The 25,159-nt window shown below is 40.3% G+C and overlaps 2 protein-coding genes across 4 annotated transcripts in view; both read right to left on the bottom strand.

The window, feature by feature from the left end:
- Positions 1-20,459, bottom strand: part of LOC306867768 (mannose-1-phosphate guanylyltransferase catalytic subunit beta-like) — a 40,668-nt gene extending 20,209 nt beyond the window's left edge. Inside the window, exon 1 of one of the 2 annotated variants that reach the window (XM_079413631.1) lies at positions 20,354-20,459. The gene's annotated coding sequence lies outside the window, so the exon portion shown is untranslated. Of the gene's footprint in view, positions 1-509; positions 651-20,353 lie in introns of those variants that run through there. The other variant, XM_079413630.1, reaches the window with a different exon arrangement.
- LOC306867767 (inositol hexakisphosphate kinase 1-like) overlaps positions 7,265-25,159 on the bottom strand; it is a 95,358-nt gene continuing 77,463 nt past the window's right edge. For both annotated transcript variants that reach the window (XM_079413628.1, XM_079413629.1), the window contains exons 5-6: positions 20,354-20,529; positions 7,265-8,177 (exon numbers count right to left, since the gene is read on the bottom strand). In XM_079413628.1, the coding sequence (XP_079269754.1) occupies positions 7,683-8,177; positions 20,354-20,529 (671 nt within the window). In that variant the 3' untranslated portion in view covers positions 7,265-7,682. The remainder of the gene's footprint in view (positions 8,178-20,353; positions 20,530-25,159) is intronic.

The raw sequence follows: 25,159 nt of genomic DNA, 5'->3' as shown, positions 1-25,159 counted from the left end.
CTAGCAACGAACCTGCCTGATATTTCATCCATCCAGTTACAACTGAAAACGATGTAAGGACAAATCACCTCATATTTAATTAGTCTAAAGTAGTTTTGAACTCTCAGGACTATTCTGGAATGCGTTTCTAAACAGTATTGAAGAAGTTCACATGTATTCTGGACACTTGTTGGCTGCTTTTCCTTCACTATCAACTCCAACTCATTCTTTTATTGTATTATATTCATTTTGTATGATGCTAATAATAAATCATATTTTATTTTTGTCATTCATTTTGTATTATACTTAGTTAAATGCTTGTAAATAACTTTACTTATGAACAATGTAAAAATTATAAAATATTAATACCCTAACACAAATACAATATAATTTAACCGATACAATTGAACAATTATTATGATAATAATATAATATAATAATGATAATAATATCAGTAGATATCGATGTTTTCCACACACTACTGTCCTGTAGAGTTTATGTTTCATATATGATTTAATGATTAAACTCACCCAGTGAACGATTCACCTGCTGCACTGGTTTGATTTGATTAAAACCATCGCCTGTGTTCTGTGGATAGTGATAAAGTCTGTTGTTTATAACTGACAGATCCGTGTTATTCTGTAATGTGTAATGAAGACAGTTCAGTTCCCTTCCGTGCAGTGATGACGAGCCAGCGGGAGGGCGGGGCCTCCAGAGCGTCGCGGGTCAGCGGACTGTACCACTATTGCGAGGGAATTAACGGACATCTGCCTTACATTACTGAAGACTTTAGGTCTTGCCAACATCTTTTGAACGATCGAAGAGTACCTTATTAGCACTTATTTTATGACATAATATTTTATGTCGCTAATTTTAAAAAGAATAACCGATTAACAGTTAATATTGGCTATGCACCCCCCCAATTAATATGACACACGCGGCCTCATGGACCAATCATTTCATAACAACGTGGCGCGGAACTGAATAAGAGCCGAATCGAAAATAATTCCATAAGAAAAGTCAAGCTTTATTTTTTATTATTATGATTATTTAATTTTCTTTTTATTATTATGATTATGTATTTTTGTACTGTAACTGCTTTTTATTGTTTGACAATGTTCACAATAAAAAAATAAAATAAAAAAAATAAAAGCTTTATTTATAATATGTAAAATACATGAATACTGTGTTTTAATAATATTGGTGTGTCAATATTGTTCTGTTTTGTTCACACACGCCATGTAAAGAACACGTGACCTGCTGAATGCTATTTACTATTACCTTCATCTCAGTAACCGATATATCTTCTAATTCTACACTATTGAATTGAGTGCACTTGCACTGAGAATATAATTAGAAATGACTTGAGCTGGATGATAACACTTCTATCTTCTGTAGAGCTGCTTTAGATCTTAATCCTCTTCACTTCATAATTGATGAATTTTGTGTTCATGGTCAAAACTGGCTTGTTGTTATAAACAGAACTGGGAGACTTCCCCTCCAGTGTCCACCAGTGTCACCTGAACTCTAACCTAGACATCTAACACCTAATACTCATTAACTTCCTCACTCAGTTAGTGTATTTAATTATGCTATAAATTACATTTAGAATTCATTCTGCATGCAATAAATGCTGCTTTGCACATTTTCTGTTTGATTATCTGCTTCCATGATTTCTGTGAGTACTCCATGAGTTTAAGGACTCCATAAAGACGTTTAATGCATGTGTTGATCAGTCAGAGCAAGATTTGGACCCTTTAAAATGACATGTTTGCAGCAGTGGACTTGTAGTTACTGTATGTTAAACACGAGAAACAAATGCTAAATTAAACCCAAACAAAAATACATTCAGCGAGCTTTATACAGTGTGTGCTTTAAAATAAAAAGCTTATTTGTATAGACATATAACACACAAATGATTGTTTGTGTGTTACTGAAAAAACAAAAAGGCACTTTCAAACAGGAATATTAACAGGAACGTTGGAAATGTGACATGTAAAACACATCTTGGAAAAAAATGAAGTAAAATGTAGCCTGCTCCTATATTACTTGTGCCTCTGACACTTTCTTCTTAAAGATAGAGTAATTAAATTTGACCCGATGCAAAACTGAAGGAAGAGGGACAGGTGTTGTTTTTCTCATACTCTCTTTCTGTATTACAGTAAATCTGAGAAAGCAGTCCATATTCTTGCCCCAGTTGTGGGGTACAATGTCCTCTTTGAATAATATTATATTTTGTGCTATATGACAACTAAATTTGCTTGTAAATTTATATGTATTTCTCTAAATTACACATTGACTGATGCATCATCATCCTGCACATGCTGAACTATTGTCTAAATATATTACAATTTAACAGTAAATGCACATTGTTGTTAACATTTTCCCAACATACTGGAGCAGCTTTTATGTCTTAGGGTTAACAAGTAACAATTAACAAGTAATCAGTTTCTGTTGTGATTGGTGCTATCTTTTGCTTTGTTTTTTGTCTGTCATGCTATTCCCTCAGGAAATGCATAATTGTTTTAGTGGTTTTCATTAATATCATTTCTTGGTTATTTTACATTGTCGAAATGAATCAGTTGTTCAGTTAAATTATCTAGTATATAATGCGAATTCAGTAACACTTTATTTTAGGGTCTCTTAACTAGTTGCTTATTATCTTGTATATTACTAGAATATTAGCCATTTATTAGTAGTAACTAAGCACATATTATTGCCTTATTCTACATCCCTAATCCTACCCTAATCCTACCTAAACTTAACAACTACCTTACTAACTATTAATAAGCAGCAAATTAGGAGTTTATTGAGGGAAAAGCCGTAGTTAATAGTGCATAAATTCTAAAGTGCTACCAGAAATTCTTTAAGTTTTGGCAGGTAAGTTAATGGATCTATTTCTATTATTAATTTTTTCTTGTAATTTTGTATACTACACAGAACTCTTATTTCATGTCATGGTAATGCACATTGCACACTCTGTATGTACTATGCCTATGTTTGCTGTTTTATTGTTTCCATTGGTATTTTTTATTTTGGTTTTACAATTTTTGTAGAGCACAATGGTCAAGTACTGTGGTTTATAGTGCTATATAAATAAACTAGTGCTGTCAAATGATTAATCATGATTAATCCAGAGGCGGACAGTAGTAAAGTAGATTTCCTCTGTTTTAAAAGTACTTTTCAAGTGTCTGTAATTTATCAGTGTTTTCCTTTAGAAAACTTTACTTCACAACATTCAAAAGCACTTTTTTACTTTTTACTGCACTACGTTTAATATTAAATATAATTTAATAATTACATTAGAAATCTATTACTTTCTTACTTTTACTCAAGTAAAAGTAATTCAAAGATTTACTTGAGTACAAGACAGTACTACATTTTTAATGTTCTCAAGTATTAAAGTTAAAACCAACCACTTTTATTTATGAAATCAATGTAGTGCAGTAAAAAGTACAACGTTATGCTTTGGAATGTAGTAAAAGTTTTCCAAAGAAAAACACTCTTAGTTTTTAAATTTACTTGAGTACAGTAAAAATACTTCACTACTGTTCACCTCTGGATTAATCGCATCCAAAATAAAAGTTTTTGTGTACATAATATGTGTGTGTACTGTGTACATTTATTATTTATATATAAACAAATATGCATGTGTGTATATATATATATATATATATATATATATATATATATATATATATAGATATATAGGGGAAGTCGTGGCCTAATGGTTAGAGAATTGGACTCGTGATCCAAAGGTTGTGGGTTCGAGTCTCCGGCCGGCAGGGATTGTAGGTGGGGGGAGTGAATGTCCAGCGCTCTCTCCACCCTCAATACCACGACTGAGGTGCCCTTGAGCAAGACACCGAACCCCCAACTGCTCCCCGGGCGCCGCAGCATAAAATGGCTGCCCACTGCTCCGGGTGTGTGTTCACGGTGTGTGTGTTCACTGCTGTGTGTGTGTGTGCACGTTGGATGGGTTAAATGCAGAGCACGAATTCCGAGTATGGATCACCATACTTGGCTGAATGTCACTTCACTTCACTTCATATATATATATATATATATATATATATATATATATATATATATATGTCAGAAAAATTGTGTTTGTATATTAAATATATTTATATATAATATAAATTGGAGGTGGAGGGTTTCTGTAAACACTAGCCAAGTATTTGAATGCTGAGCAGCGAGCTCATTGGCTGCTGATGTAAAAAATAACCCAATCAGCTGCAACCTGTGAATAATGAAGTCATTAGGTCAGTTTGACCTATCTAGAGTTTCATAACAACATTAAGGAAGTGTCTTACAAAATTCCTCATAGAATTTAGCCTGCTAAGCATGTTTTGGAAAGGTTTAAGCTTAATATTTCGTATACAGTGAATGTTGTGGTCAACAAAAAAAAACTATTGTGCATCTTTTTTTTTTTCATTGTACTTACTCAAGATTATTTGGGAAGGATTTGGAATTCTATATTAACCGAAAAAAAATGGAGTGTATGATAGAAATTTGTATATTTGATATAAACAAAAATTTGAATTGTAAAGAACAACATATTACACATTTGTTTATTTTGTTAGGAAAATTCCATATACATAAGTAGTGGGCTCAATGTAAACCAAATTTTGCACATTTTATAAATGACTTTAAATTATATGTAAATCTCTTGGAACAAACAAAAAACAAAAAAGCATTGAAAACGTAATGCTCTGAAAGCATTGAAACTTATGTAATTTCTTCCTCTTTTGTTTCCTCTCTTTTTTTCTCTCTCTGGCAGCAAATGTTAATTTGATCATGTGAATATGTCACAATCAATAAACCATAAAAAAAAAAAAAAAAAAAATCAAGAGTTTCATGACAGAGCTTTGTATTTAAACTTGTGGCTTGAATGTTTGTGGTTGTTACTTCTGCTTTATTCGGTCAAATCAAAACAACAATATTAAAGAGACAAAGACAACATTTCTTAAACAATTTATAGCTCACATTCAAAGTTGTCATATTTTTTCTTAAAAAAAATACCCATCCATGCAACAACAATAAAGATAAAAGGATAATTTTCTTTCTTTTTATGCCAAATCTATGAATCTGTGTTCTTCTCTCAATAGTTATGGCTATTGACCAAAATCACACGTCTAAATACAGACACATCCCTACGGCACAACTCCGCATAGATGTCATGTTTTATAATGTCGATTTATTATTTATACACGTGATCAAAGTCAATAAATGTAGGAATAAGACGAATAAAGTTAATATATTTGCTCAACTGCTACTATGGGCATATGTTATGTTATACGATGTCTGTTTCCCAGAGAATGGAGAAAGTGTCCATTTTTGAGTAAAAGCATGTGCAATAAATGCTTCATCTAGACAGAGAACATGCTGAAGGTGTCATGATGAGGAGACGATCTCCACTCGACTGCTGACGGGACTCACGAGAACAAACCTAGGAACGAATCTTGCTACATTTGCTGATGGTGGGCAGAATGTCATTGCGTACGCTCTCAGAAAAATAGGTACAATCGCTGCCACTGTGGCAGTACCCTTTCAAAAGGCAACTAATAATATACTATTCAGATAATAATTTGTACACTTTAGGTTACAAATCTGTACATTTAAGGTACTAAAATGCACCTTTTATTGGTAAGTAAAGTACAAAGGTGTACTTTTGAAAGGACACTGTCCCAGTGTCAGCATTTGTACCTTTTTTTTTCTTCAGAGTGTATTGGTGTAATTAACAACCCTTTGAAATAACTCTGGAAAAAAAAAAAAAGAAACAAACAAAAAAATCATGCTCTTGTAATGTGTTTATAATAATTTACAGTGCAGATGTTAGTGAGCACTAACTAAAATAAGCTTCTTAATCAGTCGGTTTATGTTGTTTTTCAACAAAAATATCTAAATATGCCTAAAACAAAAAAATTGGAGAAGGGAAATTGTTTAAAATATTAAGACTTGCTTTTTTTTTTTAACTCTCGCTCGCTTTTTTTTTTTTGCTTAAATTAAGAGGAAAAAATAAAATCTGTAAACAAGTGTTAATACCTTACACAATTTTGCTTTCCAGGATGATTTGTTTTAAGGATGTTTAAATATTTTGACAGATTAAGAAAATTATATATTTATATATAAAAAAATTTTTTTTTACAGTGAGGCTTTTCTCTGCAATAATAACCACGCTACTGACAGGGATAGACTTTGTAACACAAGTGTAATCTAAATTCAAGACTACAAATACACCATCCCACCAAAACCCCTATGACTGCTAAATCACAGAGGGGGGACCAACAAAAATGTCAAAACTTGTAATGATTGCTTTAAATGTACAGAGTAAGAGCTACCAAAAAGCCCAAAATATAATAACAATAAAATAAAAAAGCATCATCTGACTGGTTAAATAGGCTCGCATAGCTAAGCTGTGAATTCAACTATTGCCATAAGGCAGAGATTCATCCTCTTGTCATCAGAGATGAGTGGTTTAAAATCTCCTTTAAATGCCCCGACTCCTACAGTTAAGCTTTGACCAACTGCTCTGAGCTAAATTTGCTCCCTTTTAAACTCCTGGAGAAATACTGAGTGTTTATACAGAGAAAGTATTTCACACTCCCTCACCCAAAAAAATTTAAATCACAAGAAAAAACAACATTGCATGAAAATTAGTGCTGTCAAACAATTAATCGCATCCAAAATAAATGTTTTTGTTTACATAATATACGAGTGTGTACTGTGTATATTTATTATGCATATGTAAATACAAACACATGCATGTATATATTTAATACAAATATGTTATGTTTACATTTTAAATATATTTATATATAATATAAATTATATGAATATAAATATATACATTAAATATTTTCAAAATATACACATGCATGTGTTTGTATTTATATAAACATAATAAATACACACAGCACACACACATATATTATGTAAACAAAAACATTTATTTTGGATGCGATTAATTGTTTGACAGCACTAAATGAAAATATTTTCAAAACCTTTAAGATTTTTTTGTACAGTGACATTATTTTTATAACTAAACATATCTTCCCTATCATTCTCATAAGTACAATATGTTGTGAACAAATAATAATACAGCATTTATGTTGCAAAATACAATTCTCAATGGAATAATATGTGTCTGGATAAAATGTCCTGCATTATAAGAAGAATTTGGGGAAGAAATGCTTTCAGGCTAAATTTAATGTCAAAAATCTTAAAGGTCCTAAAAACAGGCTTTGCTTATGCAATATAAGATTTTTCTTTTTTTGATTTTAGGGTGAAATGTGACCTGGACTTTTCTTCTCGAGATTCACACACACACACACACACACACACACAGAGACGTGCTTTCTCTCTCTTACAATGCCACACTCTAAGAGAGACCCTGACAGCGGACATGGCCCGAGTTCATGGTTCATTCCTGCAGTGCTTCAGCACGCCACATGGTGGCGATGAATCCATGTGACTATCAAACTGAAACCATCATCTGTTGAGGGGAAGCTAGGAGCCATTTCTTTCCTGACAGCAGAGACAAGAACCTTCATAGGTAGAGGTCACCTCCATTTCTTGTGTACACCAATCCCTCACGGTTCAAATACGGAAAACACACCTTTAGGTTTGTGTCAATGTGCAATCTTTACAAGCATCTTTGTTTTTCTATGAAAGCGTCAACAGGAAGTTGCTGGGCGGAGCTACTGGTTCTCGTTGCGGATTTCCTGCAGTATGTTGATGAGGCTCTCCAGTCCGAACACGTATCCGCGGTCAGGTCCGTCGTGGATGGTTTGGTCATCGCGGAAGCCTTTGAAGGTGCTGTGGGCGAAGTCGATCATGCGCACATCCACGCTCAGCGTCTGCGGAGGCGTGTGGGGCTCCAAGGCCGGCGGGTTCTCCACACAGCCCTGCTTCTCTAGCTCCGAGGCCCTCGGCCAGCCAGCGTCCACAGACTCGGGGTCCTTGCCCTCGTATATGATGAGCAGCGAGCTGGAGTAGAAGCGGTACGAGGCCTGGCGCTCCAGCACAGCCTTGAGGCTGCATAGTTTGCTCAGGATGGGCTCGAAAAGGTCTTTGCGAAGCTGTGTCCCGTTGTGCATGAACTGAAAGAGTGCATGTCGAAACCCCTCGATAGAAAGACTGCGGCCGTAGTACTTGTTCCTGCATAGATAGTGACCGGTGTCCATCTGGTAGACCTGCAGAGCAAACACAGGAGACACAGGGGGGGCTTGAATGATTGGGAAAACAAAATGTGAGGAAAGACGGTCAATATAAGTAAATCGCCAGTTAAATTCGGTCAAGGCCTGATCATACTGTCTTCAAGCCTTTCTTTGGCTTTTGCTTTCAGCCATTGAGGCTACTCAATGTAACTTTTGATTAAAAAAAAAAAAAAATGTTATTAAAAGGGAGGAAAAGAAAGGGAAGTGGTGTGTGGCCAAGTATGGTGACCCATACTCGGAATTTGTGCTCTGCATTTAACCCATCCAAGTGTACACACAGTAGTGTACACACACCCGGAGCAGTGGGCAGCAATGCTGCAGCACCCGGGGAGCAGTTGGGGGTTTGGTGCCTTGCTCAAGGGTCTCACCTCATGGTATTGGTATTGAGGGTGGAGAGAGTGTTGAGGGTTGTTGAGTCATGGTATTGAGGGTGGACAGAGTGTTGGTTATTCACTCCCCCACCTACAATCCCTGCCAGACCTGACACTCGAACCCACGACCTTTGGGTTACAAGTCCAACTCTCTATCCATTAGGCCACGACTGCCCTATTAAGAAGACAATGCAAAAAGAATCCACCTTCCAAACTGTGTCTTTACCCAGATAAGCTTTGATCAATCTATGGACAGAAATGAAATCCCCCTGTTTTAGTCCCTGTTGTTCACACCTCAGTTTTGAAAAAGACTGAAGAAATCTTATGCCATTCCTATACAGGTCAATACTGTATATCGATATCAATCACTTTCTCAACCTGCTGGCTTGCATCTGTGAGAAAAAATGCATGCTTAAAAAGAGACTAGGGACCAGTTCTCGCTATTAACTAAACTAAACTGTGTAAAAGCAAAGTAATAAAATAAAAAGTTATGATTAATTTTTACTTGATGGTTACACCACCTGACATTTACATTGCATTTACAGTCATTACAGTGTTTTTTTAACAGTCGCTAAGACACTTTTCACAGTACTTTGTTCACTTTTTCAGCTTGGCACATCTGTTAATTTCACATCCAAAAATGCACTAAAACTACCAAAATACTTCATACATGCCTCATTAGCAAGGTTGTCACCCAACAAACACACTTTGTCACTCGTAAAACAAGGACCTAAAAACACTAACAAGTAGCATTACAGAATGTTTTCTTTTGTAAAATGTCTTTACAAAACAAGAATGACAGCTCTCTACTCTTTAGAATTCACTGCAATACACACTCACCGGCCACTTTATTAGGTATACCTGTCCAATTGCTTGATAAAACATTGCTTATCAGCCAATCACATGGCAGCAACTCAATGCATTTAGGCATCTAGATGTGGTGAAGACGACTTGCTGAAGTTCAAACCGAGCATCAGAATGAGGAAGAAAGGGGATGTAAGTAACTTTGAATGTGGAATGGTTGTTGGTGCCAGTCGGGTTGGTCTGAGTATTTCAAAAACTGTTGATCTACTGGGATGTTCATGCACAACCATCTCTAGAATTTACAGAGAATGGTCCAAAAAAGAGAAAAATATCCAGTGAGCTGCAGTTGTGTGGACGAAAATGCCTTTTTGATGTCAGAGGAGAATGGGCAGACTGGTCAGAGATGATAGAAAGGCAAAAGTAACTCAAATAACGACTCGTTACGACCAAGGTATTCAGAATACCATCTCTGAACGCACAACACGTCGAACCCTGAAGCAGATGGGCTACAGCAGCAGAAGACCACACCGGGTGCCGCTCCTGTCAGCTAAGAACAGGAAACGGAGGCTACAATTCGCACAGGCTCACCAAAATTGGACAATAGAAGATTGGAAAAACGTTGCCTGGTCTGATGAGTCTCGATTTGTGCTGCGACATTCAGATGGTAGAGTCAGAATTTGGCATAAAGAACATGAAAGCATGGATCCATCCTGCCTTGTCTCAACGGATCAGGCTGGTGGTGGTGGTGTAATGGTGTGGGGGATATTTTCTTGGCACACTTTGGGCCCCTTAGTAACAATTGAGAATCGTTTAAACGCCACAGCCTACCTGAGTATTGTTGCTGACCATGTCCATCCCTTTATGACTACAGTGTACTCATCTTCTGATGGCTACTTCCTGCAGGATAATGCAATATTATGGTTTCTTGAACATGACAATGAGTTCAATCATTCTCAAATGGCCTCCACAGTCACCAGATCTCAATCCAATAGAGCAGGGATTCCCCAACTTTTCCATTCCACGACCCACCTAGACAAGTATAATTTCGAGACCCACCGAAATATTTGAGATAAAAAAAACGAAAAAAACAAAAAAACAATTGAAATTACTGTAAGCTTATTCTTTAATTAAGAATTATTTATAATAAATTAAGAAAAATAACCAGTTTATTTTATAGTACAACTGAAAAAATTTCACTACTAATATTTACGTTTTAATTTCTTCATTTACAGACGTTAATGAGTCTATAAAATATGTCCATAAAAACTGAAACACGCTCACTACAACGCAGCTATACTGTAATCCGTGCTGCGAGTGTTGTTAAACTCATTGCGGGTTCAGCGCAGAAAATGCATTCATGATCCTTCCGTGTGTGTAGGGCAGAGCGGAGAACAACCCAAAACTTTTTGTTTTATTATTTTTTAGCAAAGCAAAATAAGCATAGCAGAACTATATAAAACAGTTTGTAGATTAAAATAATTTTTTAACTTTGGCACTTTTTTTTTCTCTACATAGTGATGATATGGCAAGGAATAGGACATTTTGTAAATACTGTTAAACTAGCGTGTGGAAATATTAAAATCATGTAGACTAGTGTAATCTGCGTTTGTGCCCTGCTCAGCCTGTATACATGTGAAATTATAGGAATTATTATACATAAGAATTATTCTGACAAGCTAAGGAAAAAATTCTCTTCCAGTGATCCTGCTTCAGTGCGGAAAGGCATGAAGGATATCACCAGTTACAAGACACCATCCCCCAGCACTCTGGAGAATCAACAACTAGCAGACGACTTGAACGACTTTTGTCGTTTTGAGAAAACACCCCACACCCGCCCTGAACACCTCTCCACACAACCATTAATACCTCCAGCAACCCCCCTCTCCCCCAATTCACAATTCAAATCAACGAAGAAGATGTGTGCCAGGTCTTCAGGAAGAACAAAAGAAGGAAAGCACCAGGCCCAGACGATGTGTCACCAGCCTGTCTGAAATCCTGTGCTGATCAGCTGGCCCCCATCTTCACACAGATCTTCAACAGATCACTGGAGCTGTGTGAAGTCCCCTCATGCTTCAAACGCTCCACCATCATCCCCGTCCCAAAGAAACCCAAAATTACTGGACTTAATGACTATAGACCTGTGGCTCTAACGTCTGTGGCCATGAAATAATTTGAAAGACTGGTTTTGGCTTATCTGAAGGACATCACTGATCCCTTACTGGACCCCCTGCAGTTTGCCTACAGAGCAAACAGGTCTGTGGATGATGCAGTCAACATGGGACTGCACTTCATCCTGAAGCACCTGGACAGACCAGGGACTTGTGTGAGGATCCTGTTTGTGGACTTTAGCTCCGCTTTTAACACCATCATCACGGACACCCTTCAGAATAAACTAACCCAGCTCTCCGTCCCCACCTCTGTCTGTCAGTGGATCACCAGCTTCCTGACAGACAGACAGCAGTTAGTAAAGCTTGGTAAATTCACATCCGGCACTCGTACCATCAGCACTGGAGCTCCTCAGGGCTGCGTACTCTCCCCACTGCTCTTCTGTCCCCTCTGTAAAGCTCCTGAAGTTTGCAGATGACACCACACTGATCGGCCTCATCCAGGACGGTGACGAGTCTGCTTACAGACAGGAGGTTAAGGAGCTGGCTGTCTGGTGCAGTCTTAACAACCTGGATCTTAATACGCTCAAAACTGTGGAGATGATCATGGACTTCAGGAGAACCCCCCCTGCTCTGCCCCCACTCACCATCATGAACAGCACTGTGACTGCAGTGGAGTCATTCAGATTCCTGGGCACCACCATCTCCCAGGACCTGAAGTGGGATATTCACATAGACTCCATTGTCAGAGAGGCCCAGCAGAGGTTGTACTTTCTTCACCAGCTGAGGAAGTTCAACCTGCCACAGGACTTGCTGAAACAGTTCTACTCTGTCATCATTGAATCCATCCTCTGCACTTCAATAACTGTCTGGTTCAGCTCATGGTTCAGCTTAGCTACCAAATCTGACCTCAGAAGACTACGGAGGGTAGTCCAGACTGCTGAGCGAATCATTTGTACAACTCTCCCCACTCTCCAAGAATTGTACTTATCAAGAGTGAGCAAAAGGGCTGGTAAAATCACTCTGGACCCCTCACATCCAGCACACTCCCTCTTTGAACTGTTACCGTCTGGTCGACGCTACAGAGCTCTGAGCACCAGAACGACCAGACACAGGAACAGTTTCTTCCCTCAGGCAATCCATCTCATGAACACTCAACAATAAACGTGGACAACTATAATACAGTATCCATTCACCACACTCACTAATTTTATTTTTATTTTCTCATTTCTAATTTGCACATACTTGACCTGTACATACATAGTTGTCTATATTATATATTGTGTTTTTGCTGCTTCGTACATTGCCTATTTGGATTTGTATATTATTCTTTTATTATCTGTGTCCTGTCCTGTTGCTGTCTTTCTGTTGCACTGTGGAGCTTCTGTCACTACAACAAATTCCTTGTATGTGTAAACAAATAAAGCTCATTCTGATTCTGATATGTTTTTTACAGGCCGTTTCCTTATTGGTATCCAAATGCATATGAAGGAACGAAAACAACAAACTGTTTATACAGTATCTCTCGGAAAGATAGACAGTGCCCAGTACAACGATAGAACTGATTGAACATACCTGAAACAGTTTTCGTAACATTTGAATTTTACAGTTCATGCAGTCTCATGCAGAACACAGCATAATGCGGACCGAGCCTTTAAATGAATCGTCGCTCTGATACCCTTTTGCAGCTAGTGCGTGTCCACGCTTCAAAACACGCAATTCATGTTATAAATCGCGGCTTTTGCGATTTGAAAATCACTCTAAGCAATATCGCAATTCATTCGTAATTAATGTTGTATATCATGCAGCCCTATGTGCGACCCACCTTGTCCCACTCTGCGACCCACAGTTTGAAAACCCCTGCAATAGAGCACCTTTGGGATGTGGTGGAACTGCAGATTCGCATCATGGGATGTGCAGCCAAAAAATCTGCAGCAAGTGCTTGATGCTATCATGTCAATATGGACCAAAATCTCAGAGGAATGTTTCCAACACCTTGTTGAATCTACGCCACAAAGAATTAAGGCAGTTCTGAAGGCAAAAGGGGGTCCAACCCGGTACTAGCAAGATGTACCTAATAAAGTGGCCAGTGAGTGTAAGTTGCATCCATATTTACAATACAATATGAAATTATTCCAAAGTTCCCCTCCTGCAAAGATGATAATGAAATTGAAAGGCTTTAGATTTGGTATATATTTCAATATGGTAATATAATGTGCAAATCGGGTTGTAGCTATATACGGGACACCACACATCACTTCACTATATAGAGTTTTGGCAGTGGTTGTGTAATGTCATGTAATTTAAAAGATGTAACCACTGAATGCCAAAGCAAATGATAAATGATCCACAGTTTAGCCACATAGATGCTGTTGAGCTCACTGTGTGAAGAGCTTTGAAAAGTGGCCCAAGTATTGAAAAAAACACCAATCTTGGTACTGTCACGTTCCCTCTCGGGGTTCAAGGAGCGAGGAGACGTAGAGGTACCAATAAATCCTTTTATTGAATACACACACAAGGAGCTTGGGGAGAGACGAACATCACTGACGTTAATGACGATAAGACCGGACACAGGGGCTAGGAAACACAGGGCTTATAAACACAGGGAAATTAACGAGGAAGAACAGAAACAGGTGAGGGCTAATCAAACGCAGGGCTGGGGACACATGAACTACTAATAAAGGAACGAGGATGGCCAACTAGGGATACGAGAGGAGGGGAAACACAAGACAAGGACTGACATTACGCCCCCCTCCGGAAGGCGTGTCCTCACGCCTAACACCATCCAATGGGGAGGGGGGGGTGGGCGCTCTGGAGGCCTCCAGGGCGGTGCCCGTTCCAGGGGCCATGGCGGGTCAGGGGACTCGGGAGGCCAGGGCGGGTCAGGGGACTCGGGAGGCCATGGCGGGTCAGGGGACTCGGGAGGCCAGGGCGGGTCAGGGGACTCGGGAGGCCAGGGCCTATTTTTTTCGGGCCCGAGGGGTTCTGTGGCCTTGGCCCTTGGCCCGGCCACACAGGCTGTGACCCTCTTACCCCCCCCCCCCCCCCCCCAAAATTTTCTTGGGGAAGCTCCCTCCTGGGAGCCACAGAGGAGCGGGCTCTGTCGGGCGCTCTTGCAGCGCGGACTCTGTCGGGCGCTCTTGCAGCGCGGACTCTGTCGGGCGCTCTTGCAGCGCGGACTCTGTCGGGCGCTCTTGCAGCGCGGACTCTGTCGGCGCTCTTGCAGCGCGGGCCTGGACGTAACCAGCGGGAACTCAGGAGGGCTGGACGGAACCAGCGGGAACTCAGGAGAGCACGTGCGTGGAGCCGGCACGGGAGGGCACGTGCGTGGAGTCGGCACGGGAGGGCACGTGCGTGGAGCCGGCACGGGAGGGCACGTGCGTGGAGCCGGCACTGGAGGGCACGTGCGTGGAGCCGGCACGTGGGGGCGCTCGGGAAGCGCGGACACTTGGGGGCGCTCGGGAGGAGCTGTGCTGGTTGGGACCAGCGGAGACGCAGGAATCCACCTGCGAGGAGCAGGCACTGGAGGGCACTCTGGAAGCGCGAGGTCGCGGGGGCGCTCTGGAAGCGCGAGTTCGCGGGGGCGCTCTGGAAGCGCGAGTTCGCGGGGGCGCTCTGGAAGCGCGAGTTCACGGGGGCGCTCTGGAAGCGCGAGTTCGCGGGGGCGGGCTCGGGGGAGCCGCTGACGACGGCGGGCTAGCTCCGACTCGGGCCCGGAAGTCTCCCATGGGGTAGTTGCAACAGGCCCCGAGCCGGAACAGGTGGAGGATGGCCGCGTCGTGCAGATCCGTTACCGCGGCGAGCCGGCAGAACTCCCCGGTGTACTCCACGAATGGGAGATTACGCAGGAGAAGAGCGCGGAGACGGGCGGCGAAATCCATCGCCGCGGAGGGAAAAAACTAACAGGCACAAACAAAAACTGTTTCAAAACGGAAAACAAAACGGGGGAAGGAGCGCCGCTTACTTTGTGGGTCCGGTCTTCTGTCACGTTCCCTCTCGGGATACAAGGAGGTGCGGAGACGTGGAAGTTTCAATAATCCCTTTTATTGAATACACACACAAGGAGCTTGGGGAGAGACGAACATCACTGACGTTAATGACGATAAGACCGGACACAGGGGCTAGGAAACACAGGGCTTATAAACACAGGGAAATTAACGAGGAAGAACAGAAACAGGTGAGGGCTAATCAAACGCAGGGCTGGGGACACATGAACTACTAATAAAGGAACGAGGATGGCCAACTAGGGATACGAGAGGAGGGGAAACACAAGACAAGGACTGACAGGTACATGATTTTTAAAAATGTTTCCCTTTCTTTATCATGGACACTTAATAGTCTTAATAGTATTTGTCATTTATCCATCTGTGTGTGTACACAATCTCAGGCTCTGGCTGGACACCTGCTTTATTAAGTGCTGATAAAAGTGAAATATTACTTGTTGGCTTCAAATTTCTTGTTTTCTCAAAACACAACCATATTTTTGGTATTGATTATGTTGCATCAACTAGTGCTATGACGATGACAAAAATCATATATGTTGACTTTTATGTGAGCAAATATCTGCGAGTGGGGTAAGAAAAATAATCTTAAATATAAATTAAATAAAACGAGTCTATTTTTCTTACTCAATTTGCAGATTTTATTCTTCTTGTTTCAAGCATAAACACACTTACTTTTTCCACAAATGACTACGCTGAAATGACAGGGATTCCTGTCCTATTTGAGTTTTTCCAACTTTGGCCACCTACAAGAGGCCAAGGTTAACTAACTACACTCTTAAAAATACAGCTTCCAAAAGGGGTTTCTGCACTGATGCTATAAATGTACCATTTTGGGCCCTCAACAGAAGTTTTCAGTGAACAGTTCTTATAATAACCTTTTTTTTTCTAATGGGGAGAAAATGTCAAATCTGAAAAACCTTTTTCCACTAAAAAGAGTCTTTTGTAAAATACAATGGAAAGATTCTATGGATGGTAAAAGTTATTTGTGGATACCAATGAAGAACCTTTAAAGGGATCATGAACTGAGAACCAAAATTCCCTTGATCTTTTGACATGTAAGAGGTCACTGTGCTATAAAAACATCCTGCAAGTTCCAGAACTCAAAATGTCTCATTCAGGGCTTGAAAACAAAAAAAAGTAAATCGTTCACTCCGAGCAGAATCGATATATTTTAACGTTTCCATTCCTGCGTTCCTCTGTATTATTACCGCTCCGAAACCGGTTCGAGTAGAAACAATAACGGTTCATACAATTGTCTTTGCCTATAATAATAATAATAATAATAAAGTACAGTGTTTTCTTTACACAAAAAGAAAAAGAAAGAAAAAAAATACAGAAAGAGATAGTATCTTAACCCGCTGCGGTTAGTCACAGCCAACACAGCATCATCTTTTCTAGATTTTTAAATTTCTAAATGTAGGCTACTAAACAAAATAAAAAAAACTATTAATGCTATAAAGACATTAAAGTATTTTTTAAAGATATTTAAAAATGTTTGCTGCAAATTGTTTAAAAAAAAACGCTACGTGTATAAAATTGCGTTTTGAGGGAAAAAAACAAAGGCTAAGCCACGTCGTATTTTATTAGGCTATTATTCAGAAATGATGTAAGCTAAAATGCCGGTAAATCTTAAATGTTTACAAACATTATAAACACAGTTATTAGTTTCTCTCCACAACAAATCCTATAAACTTAAGGATATAACCTATAAACTATAAAAACTTCAATCCAAAAACAAATTAAAGGTGAAACTGATGCCTACCTCTCTCACTCGGCACGAATCCAAATGTTTCCATATTCTCGACGTATACTAAAATATTATTTATTGGCTTTTACTTTCATCGACGTAAAACATCATCCTTCACATCGGCTATATCAGTACAGTGAGGCGGTGGTCACGCTGAACGCAACAGATCGGACAACAGAGCACTGTAACTTTTTACACGTTCCTTTAAGTATTTTATTTTGATAATGAACTGGCTGCAATGTCTTTGTGCGCGTGAGGAGCCAGCGCGATGTGGCCATACAAACGCTGGTTGGTTATACAGCTGCAAGACATCATTCAAAACTGTCAAGCTATTGCAAAATAAATTAAGCTGTAAAATAAAACTGTAAATCTTTTGCAAAATAAAGAAAACTACTTTCTGCGTCTCGTTTTCCTTTCCGAGAATGTTGGAATGCGTCAAAATGAACCGTAGGCCTAACTCAGCAAAAAAAAAAAAATTTTGTTTTGTTAATCTGTCAATGATTTACGTGAAATATATTTAGTGTATAGGCATATATATTCCTTTTTATGTAAGCCTATAGTTTTATTGTGTTTTCTTCGTTCACAGAAGCGCCACAGGTGTGTAAGATCTGTTGAATCCATTTTACACTGTCGTCGGATTAACTCTAACACCAGTTTTCTGACGATTTGTGCTACCCTGTCAGATTTTGCTACCTCCCGTTAAAACAGATGGTAGCAGAATTTACTGCCATTGCGACTAGAGTTCACAGCTGAGCACGGGCGGGCATTTCACTCGCTGGATGCGTCAGCATCACATTTGCATAGTCTGTACTACTTGAATTCCTGATTGGTTGACAGTAAATTTCAAATATTAAATGGAACGATAAAATAACGTTATTAACCGGTTAATGGTCATTTAAAATTTTCGATTCTGTTCGGAACTATAAAATTTGATTTCGTTTCTGTTTCCGGTTCTGTTCCAGTCAAAATTTAATTCGTTTCCGGTTTTCGTTTTCGTTCCTTGAACCAGTTCAGAGCCCTGGTCTCATTAGTCTAAAAAAAGCTTATACTGAAGGCAGCCTGATATCATTCAGATGAGTCATTTATTTTTACTTACATTAGTGTTATTGTGACATAAACTTGTACACATTTACTAGTTGAACTTTTACCAAACTATAATGCCAGACTAAAATATGTGAAATCGAGTGCAGCATTTGAAATATGATCAATGGCAGCCTTTCATTGCATCTAAATGTTGGAGGACTGGTCTGTATTTTAGTTCGCATTCTCCGGTGATTTATTAAAGGGCATACTGATGCGCAAAAATATGATTTTTACTTCATGTTTTTAACACTGCATTTGTAACTTAAGTAACGTCATTTTATTGACATCAGTAACTGTAATCAAATTACATAAATTCAAAATGTAATGCATTACATTACTGTGTTATCAGGAATAGTGTTGTCACGATACTGGAATTTCTAACTTCCTTTAACTTTCTAATTAAAATCCAAAGTTCTATTTGTTGATATTCTCATTTGCTTCATAACCAAAATATTTCCAGATATAGGGCCCTATGAAATCAGTTTTATTTTTCCCCAAATTCCGTTTTATTTTTTTCTACATTCAATTTTTTCCATTTTAATTTTTCTGGGTTCCGTTTTTTTCCGTTTGAATTTTTCTGGACTCTTTTTTTTTTAATGGTCAAATTAAATGCTATTAATCTAAAAGCTAATTCATTAAAATCATGAAAATTATACAATTTAACATTTAATTTATTAAAAGTGTAACAAAAATTACACGTTTAGGGCCGTATGAAATGTTTTATTTTTTTCTCACCTTATGTTTTATTGTTACCAAATTCTGTGTTTTAGCATGTCTAATTATTTGAACGCATACAAACAATTTTTATTTATTCTTACAGTAGCCTTATGAAATGTGTTTTCCCCCTCAGAAATTCTGTGTTGTGTATTTAAATTTTACTGGATATTAGATGAAGGCATAAAACAATTTTAATTAATTTATATTTGAATTAATGAAAATTAAACATTTACATTTTTGGCAAATGAAGGGGATTTACTATTAAAATTAAAATATGTTGTGATTATTTCTTTTAAAAAAATTAACAGTAGTAGTAAGTAGTAGTATTATGTACATTCTACTAAATAATAGTAATATAGCCTATTTCTGGCACACGGTCTTTAATAAGCATATAAGTTTAACCAAACTTTTATTTTGACGGGTTGCCGTGAATACCTTTAAAGTTCTGTGTGTGTATGATATGACGCTAGTTTTACTCAAATTAAATGGTAAAATGCTCGTAAAGTGCCTTTCAGATCAGTTCTGGAGATATTGTTGATGTATTTATGTCCTCATTGAGACGGCAGACGCTGAAATCACCGCGAGCGCCACATTAGTAAACCGCACGTGCAGCACATTCACACAGAGACGCGCAGAACATGCAGGATTCATATTTAAATCCACTTTTGCAGCTTAATATTTACAGATACTAGTCCGTATCGCGATTTGATTTAAGTGTAATGACCTACTTTTGATTAATTCATCCAAACTTTGACAAATTCCGTGACATTCCGCGTTAAACTGTAAATTCCGTTTTTATGACTGGATTCCGTGGCATTCTCTGCATCGCGGAGATCATAGATCCTACAGATAGCGCTCCTGCTGTGTTCTTTAACAACCAGAGCAGTCATCTTTCTATTCACTTCACTTTTGCTATTTAACCAGAGTGAAGGAGACGAGTGCGGTGTGGTGCTTGTCCACGCGCCTTTGGAGAGAAGTGAAAGTGACAGCTCGGCTAGTATCGGTGTATCCATACTTCGGGAAATTAATATTGGTACCGTTCAGATATTTCAGTATCGATATTTATCGAAATATCCATATTTTTGACAACACTAATCAGGAAAAGTAATTAGAATACAGTAATGTGTAATACCCAACTCTGTCCACGCCTATTTAAACAGAGCATACTGATGAGGGGGTCAAAAACAGGACAGAAAATAGCCTATTTAAGTGGACCTCAGAGAACAGAGGCAGTTTATGACCCCTTTAACTGTGAGAGTGTAAAAACAGCAGTCATTGCTATTGCTCCATTAAGCGTGTCACGGGTTAAAGCCATACGCACCTGCATGCCGCACACACGCACTCCTAATGTGGCAGACGTGCTCTGCTCGCATTTCTTCATTTGGCGGGCGGCTTTCTCCTCAGACGCATCGTCGCCGTGCTGCCGGGTGCCCATCTTCAAGTCCAGGATGCAGGGGTAGACGAAATGATGGACTACATTCTCCAACAACAGGAATTCTGGTGGAGGTTTATGGTCAAGAATCATAGACAACAGAGGAAAAATACATGCACAAAGCTTTTTGGTAACACTTTATAATAACTGCACGCTATGAATCAGTAGGTAAGCATTATTAAATAGTCAGTTCATCCTTTATAAAGCATTGTCCCAACATTAATAGCCATTAGTAAGCAGTTTATAAATACAGCTATAAATGCCTTGTTCTTGATTTATAAGCATATCTATTACAAAGGAGATTTAAAGGCTCAGTTATCTTCCCAACATAAAAAATAAACAAACACAACACAGAGGGATAAAGTACTCAGAAATTATTTCAAGATGCAAAAAATGAAACTGTACAACTGTACACTTGATTTTTTTTTTCTATGAAATTGCAGAGGTTTATTTTTCTTTTTTTATCAAGTGTACAGTTGTACAGTTGCATTTTTTGCATCTTGAAAAAATATTTTGGTAACACTTTAGAATAGGGAACACTTATTCACTATTAACTACGACTTTTCCCTCAAATTCCTAATTTGCTGCTTATTAATAGTTAGTAAGGTAGTTGTTAAGTTTAGGTATAGGGTAGGATTAGGGATGTAGAATAAGGTCATGTAGTATGTGCTTAATTAGAATCTGAATCAGAATGAGCTTTATTGGCCAAGTATGTTTACATATACAAGGAATTTGTTATAGTGACAGAAGCTCCACAGTGCAACAGAAAGACAGTAACAGGACAGGACACAGGTAATAAAACAAAATAACAAGAAATAGCCAATAACCAATGTACAAAGCAGCAAAAAAAAAAAAAAATACACAATATATAATATATAATATAGGCGACTATGTATGTACAGGTCAAGTATGTGCAAATTAGAAATGAGAAAATAAAAATAAAATAAGTGAGTGTGGTGAATGGATAATGAATTAGTTGTGTGTTCTACGTTTATTTATTGAGTGTTCATGAGATGTATTGACTGAGGGAAGAAACTGTTCCTGTGTCTGGTCGTTCTGGTGCTCAGAGCTCTGTAGCGTCGACCAGATGGTAACAGTTCAAAGAGGTTGTGTGCTGGATGTGAGGGGTCCAGAGTGATTTTACCAGCACTTTTGCTCACTCTGGATAAGTACAGTTCTTGGAGAGTGGGAAGGGTTGTACAAATGATTCGCTCAGCAGTCCGAACTACCCTCCGTAGTCTTCTGAGGTCAGATTTGGTAGCTGAGCTGAACCAGACAGTTATTGAGGTGCAGAGGATGGATTCAATGATGGCAGAGTAGAACTGTTTCAGTAAGTCCTGTGGCAGGTTGAACTTCCTCAGCTGGCGAAGGAAGTACAGCCTCTGCTGGGCCTTCCTGACAATGGAGTCAATGTGAATATCCCACTTCAGGTCCTGAGAGATGGTGGTGCCCAGGAATCTGAATGACTCCACTGCAGTCACAGTGCTGTTCATAATGGTGAGTGGGGGGAGAGCAGGGGGGTTTCTCCTGAAGTCCACGATCATCTCCACAGTTTTGAGCGTGTTAAGCTCCAGGTTGTTGAGACTGCACCAGACAGCCAGCTCCTTAACCTCCTGTCTGTAAGCAGACTCGTCACCGTCCTGGATGAGGCCGATCAGTGTGGTGTCGTCTGCGAACTTCAGGAGCTTGACAGAGGGGTCTTTAGATGTGCAGTCGTTGGTGTAGAGGGAGAAGAGCAGTGGGGAGAGTACGCAGCCCTGAGGAGCTCCAGTGCTGATGGTTCGAGTGCTGGATGTGAATTTGCCAAGCTTTACTAACTGCTGTCTGTCTGTCAGGAAGCTGTTGATCCACTGGCAGACGGAGGTGGGGACGGAGAGCTGAGTTAGTTTATTTTGAAGGGTTTCCGGGATAATGGTGATAAAAGCAGAGCTGAAGTCCACAAACAGGATCCTCACATAAGTCCCTGGTCTGTCCAGATGCTGTAGGATGAAGTGCAGTCCCATGTTGACTGCATCATCCACAGACCTGTTTGCTTTGTAGGCAAACTGCAGGGGGTCCAGTAACGGTCCAGTGATGTCCTTCAGATGAGCCAAAACCAGTCTTTCGAATGATTTCATGGCTACAGACGTTAGGGCCACAGGTCTGTAGTCATTAAGTCCAGTAGTTTTGTGTTTCTTTGGGACGGGGATGATGGTGGAGCGTTTGAAGCATGAGGGGACTTCACACAGCTCCAGTGATCTGTTGAAGATCTGTGTGAAGATGGGGGCCAGCTGCTCAGCACAGATTTTTAGGCAGGCTGGTGACACACCATCTGGACCAGGTGCTTTCCTTCTTTTGTTCTTCCTGAAGACCTGGCACACATCATCTTCGCTGATTTGAATTGTAGGTGTGGGGGAGAGAGGGGTTGCTGGAGGTGTGAATGGTTGTGTGGAGGGGTGTTCTGGGCGGGTGTGGGGTGATCGTTCAAAACGACAAAAGAACTCGTTTAAGTCGTCTGCCAAGTGTTGATTCTCCAGAGTGCTGGGGGGTGGTGTTTTGTAGCTGGTGATGTCCTTCAATCCTAATGTTATGATTGAGGCTCCCGTCACGCCCCCTCTGCACCACCAGAGGGAGCCATCCCCAGAGTACTAACCTCATTCGAACTCAGTTTCCCATCATCCCTCATACCTGGGCCTGATTGCCTTGCCACACCTGCACCTCATTCACACACACGCATATAAGCAGCACACTTCCACACACACAGCGCAAAGTCTTGATTTGCCCTGGCTGTCATTTCCGAGCGTTTACTATCTGTGTTTACTTTGGTTGCCATCTCTGCCTGGTTCATCGACTCTGTGATTCTTCTCTGGTTGCCCCGACTTGGATTGTTACCCGGACTCTGATTGTAAGCTGCCTGCCCTGACTATTCTGCCTGTTTATCTGACTACGATTTCTGCCTATTCTACGTTGATTCTACTGCCGGTGATTTACCCTGTTCTGTCTGACTATTCTGAGAATAAAGAGCTGCAAATGGATCCCTCTCAGTCTGATGTTTCGCAACAGAAGACTTCGCCAAACAGCGATCCAGCAGCGCTTATGCAGCTGACCACCGAACTCTCGGCTCAAGCCTCGCAACTCGCGTTGCATCAACATCAGCTGCAGCGACTCACCACCCTCACTGAGGAGCTCGTTAGAACCTTGCAAGGTTTGCACATAGTTCAACCACCAGTCGTTGTTAACCCGCCACCTGTTCCTAACAATCCTCCTGTCATGCAAACTACTTCTGTCAGCCCACGACTCGCCTTTCCCGAGAAGTTCGGCGGGGATCCAACCAAATGCAAAGGTTCCTTATTACAGTGCTCACTCTTCGTCAATCAGCAACCTTCACTATACCCCACTGAGTCCAGCCGCATCGCTTTCGTATGCTCTCTGCTCACCGACAAAGCTCTGCAGTGGGCTACGGCAGTATGGAGGACCGATGGTTCAACCTTCCCCACTTTTGCTTCCTTCCTCCAACACTTCAAGGAGGTGTTCGAACATCCAGCTGAAGGAAGAGGTGCAGGAGAGCAGCTTTTGACACTATCGCAGGGAGGAAGGACTGCGGCAGAATATGCATTAAGATTTCGTACTCTGGTAGCGCAAACTACGATGGTGGAGGATACCCTGAAATTGCTGTTCCGAAAGGGTCTGAACATCGAGCTACAATCGGAGCTAGCCTGTCGGGATGAGGGGAAAGATCTTAACCAGTTCATTGAGCTTACGATCCACCTCGATAACCTGATTCGCTCCCGTTGCACCACACGATCAGCACCACGCCTACCACCCAAAGTTCAAAGCCCCGTTGAACCCATGCAACTTGGATTTACTCACCTTACTCCTGAGGAGAGACAACATTGCATGCAGAACCAACTCTGTCTGTACTGCGGTCGGGCAGGCCATGTGAGAAACACCTGCCCCGTTCGGCCATCATCAGCTCAACGCTCGGTGAGTGACATTCCTCTCTCGCTCAGCCCAACTTCTAGTATTAAGCTTTCTGTCAGATTAACCACTCCGAGTCAAACAATTCAGACCATGGCACTTCTAGACTCAGGTGCCGCGGGAAATTTCATTGACAGTGAGTTTGTCAGGCAACATCACCTAAAACTAACCTCTTGTGATTCCTCCTTGGCAGTGGAGGCGCTAGATGGCCGTCCTCTGGGCAAAGGAAAAATTCTCCGCCTCACCGAGCCCGTTCAACTACACATCGGTACCCTTCACTCAGAGAGGATCCGGTTCTATGTAATTCAATCACCCACTCACCCGTTGATTCTTGGCCTCCCCTGGCTTCGAACCCACGATCCACAAATATCCTGGAGAGAGGGACAGATTACAGAATGGGGACCTACGTGTAAGGAACAATGTCTGTCTAGAGTAACCAAAAACCCCAACACAACCCCAGTCACAACAAATCACGCTAAAGACACACTTAATCTGCCCCCTGAATATGCCGACCTCGCAGAGGTTTTCAGCAAGAAGAAAGCTTCACAGCTCCCCACTCACCGCTCAGTCGATTGCGCGATCGATCTTCTGCCAGGCACCACTCCGCCCAAGGGAAGAATTTTCCCTCTATCACAACCAGAATCAGAGTCCATGAGAACCTATATTCAGGAGGAACTAGACAAGGGGTTCATCAGAAAATCCACCTCTCCTGCATCCGCGGGTTTTTTCTTTGTTAAG

This window comes from Barbus barbus, assembly GCF_936440315.1.
Source record: "Barbus barbus genome assembly, chromosome: 49".
In the NCBI taxonomy this organism is placed as follows: Eukaryota; Metazoa; Chordata; class Actinopteri; order Cypriniformes; family Cyprinidae; genus Barbus; species Barbus barbus.
This window is presented reverse-complemented; position numbering and strand designations above follow the sequence as displayed.